At 48.6% G+C, this 2,925-nt stretch overlaps 1 protein-coding gene across 1 annotated transcript in view; it reads right to left on the bottom strand.

Annotated features, from left to right (window-relative positions):
• The window catches only part of cebpz (CCAAT enhancer binding protein zeta), a 41,949-nt gene extending 41,333 nt beyond the window's left edge, over positions 1 to 616 (bottom strand). The window contains exon 1 of the mRNA XM_037686037.1: positions 444 to 616. Within this exon, the coding sequence (XP_037541965.1) occupies positions 444 to 584 (141 nt within the window). The 5' untranslated portion in view covers positions 585 to 616. The remainder of the gene's footprint in view (positions 1 to 443) is intronic.
• Positions 617 to 2,925: the final 2,309 nt, after the last annotated feature.

Below are 2,925 nucleotides of genomic sequence, written 5' to 3'. Positions count from 1 at the left end.
TTAATAAAACACGGTGTTAATAAAACTGTTAATAAAACACGGTGTTAATAAAACACGGTGTTAATAAAACACGGTGTTAATAAAACACGGTGTTAATAAAACTGTTAATAAAACACGGTGTTAATAAAGGTTTTTTAAAAACTCAGGACGTTTCGGGGCAAAAGCAACTTTTATTTTTTGTATTTGTTTTAACTTTTTATTTTTTAATAACGCGGAGTTTAAAAACAACGCCATGAGTTCCGGAGGACACTCTGGGAGGCTTTAACTGGACCCGGTTCTGGTGGTCCAGATGCTGAAAACATTGAAACTGTTCTTGTTCCGAACCGGGTCCCGAGCAGGACTGCGCACTAGAACCCAGCCTGTTGTTCTGTAAACTTCCGTCCGAACCGACCCAAAGCACAGAACCTATCCAGAGTGCAGACACAGAACCGAGCATGACTCACCCGAGTGCCTCCGAGCCGCAGGACCTCCTCTAGGCTCAGCTCGTCCTCACCTCCTCCCTCCTCATCCTCCTCCTGCTGCAAAACCCTTTCTTCGGACCGAACCGGGTCGGAATGTATGTGCCTCTTGCTCTTCGCTGCCATGCTGGTTCTAGTGTGAGGAGGAACCGTGACCCGGATGTAGAGATATATGGACTTCGTGACCCGGATGTAGAGAGAGAGAGAGAGGCGGACTCAACCATAAATATATAAACACTAGATTCCTCATCGGCTGCTGCGGCGCAGGATATTCTGCCGCCATCTTGGAACGGTCGTCATTTGGTTAAATCAGTCATTCAACCTTTATTTAGACAGGTAATCCCATTGAGCCTCGAGGACTCATTTACAAGAGACACCTGATTTCAGAAGATGTCTCAGCACTTCGCAGCTTCTTTCTGTTCAGATCGACGGACTGTTGACGTCAGGTCTCGGGGGATAACTTTTCACAGTAACACGAACATATTATTGTTAGTATTTTGTGAATATAATATTACTGTACTGTATTTATGTCCACCAGCTGATGTGATGTTCAGTGTAACACGGTGTTCAGCTGCAATGAAGCTGACTGAGATCTGATGACAGGAATATTTTGCTAACAAGCATACTCACTGTTTCAGCAGCTTTGGTTCATTATCAACAGATATGCATCAAAACTGGAGTTTTGTTTAAGTTGTTTTTGTATGTATGTTAGTTAAGTATGTTTTTTTGTGTAGACACAAATGTCCTGTTTTCATTTTGAAGGTTTCCCAAAGAACAAGATGTGAGGAAGAGGAGGAAGTATCTTTGAGGAGGATTCATCTGAGCAGTGAGGATTTTAAACTGGAGGATTTTGATCAAACTGGTCAGACTGTCCGACTGAGAGATGGTGTGGTACCATGGGTTCACCTTCAGAGAGTAGGAGCATCATTATAAGTTCATTAGAGTTCATAAAGTTACATTGTGAGTCACCAGGTGAGACACCTCCATGTGTTTCAATGAACAGGTAACTAGAGACTGTAAAGTTCATCTTCATGATGCTTTTTCATTTCAGCTGGAAAACTGCAGGACTACAGGAAGTGAACACAAGCTGCAGCTGCTCTGTCTGTGCACGCTCAGGAACGTGCACGTCACACACACAACCTCAGGAACGTGCATGTCTCACACATAACCTCAGGAACGTGCACGTCACACACACAACCTCAGGAACGTGCATGTCTCACACACAACCTCAGGAACGTGCACGTCACACACACACTCTCAGGAACGTGCACGTCACACACACACTCAGGAACGTGCACGTCACACACACAACCTCAGGAACGTGCACATCACACTCACAACCTCAGGAACGTGCACGCCACACACACACTCTCAGGAACGTGCACGTCACACACACAACCTCAGGAACATGCACGTCACACTCACAACCTCAGGAACGTGCACGCCACACACACACTCTCAGGAACGTGCACGTCACACACACAACCTCAGGAACGTGCACGTCACACTCACAACCTCAGGAACGTGCACGCCACACACACTCTCAGGAACATGCACGTCACACACACAACCTCAGGTACGTGCACGTCACACACACACTCTCAGGAACGTGCACGTCACACACACTCTCAGGAACGTGCATGCCACACACACAACCTCAGGAAAGTGCACGTCACACACACACTCTCAGGAACGTGCACGTCACACACACACACCCTCAGGAACGTGCACGTCACACACACACTCTCAGGAACGTGCACGTCACACACACTCTCAGGAACGTGCACATCACACACACACCCTCAGGAACGTGCACGTCACACACACACTCTCAGGAACGTGCACGTCACACACACTCTCAGGAACGTGCACATCACACACACACACCCTCAGGAACGTGCACGTCACACACACATGCTCAGGAACGTGCACGTCACACACACACTCTCAGGAACATGCACGTCTCACACACACTCTCAGGAACATGCACGTCTCACACACAACCTCAGGAACGTGCACGTCTCACACACAACCTCAGGAACGTGCACGTCACACACACACTCTCAGGAACGTGCACATCACACACACACTCTCAGGAACGTGCACGTCACACACACTCTCAGGAACGTGCACGTCACACACACACTCTCAGGAACGTGCACGTCACACACACCCTCAGGAACGTGCACGTCACACACACTCTCTCAGGAACGTGCACGTCACACACACAACCTCAGGGACGTGCACGTCACACTCACAACCTCAGGAACGTGCACGTCACACACACACTCTCAGGAACGTGCACGTCACACACACTCTCAGGAACGTGCACGTCACACACACACACCCTCAGGAACGTGCACGTCACACACACACTCTCAGGAACGTGCACGTCACACACACTCTCAGGAACGTGCACATCACACACACACCCTCAGGAACGTGCACGTCACACACACACTCTCAG

Source organism: Nematolebias whitei, chromosome 12 (genome assembly GCF_014905685.2).
Source record: "Nematolebias whitei isolate Nwh7 chromosome 12, NemWhi1, whole genome shotgun sequence".
NCBI classification, from domain to species: Eukaryota; Metazoa; Chordata; class Actinopteri; order Cyprinodontiformes; family Rivulidae; genus Nematolebias; species Nematolebias whitei.
The sequence above is the reverse complement of the archived record's forward strand: the minus strand, read 5'-3'. Positions and strand labels throughout refer to the sequence as shown.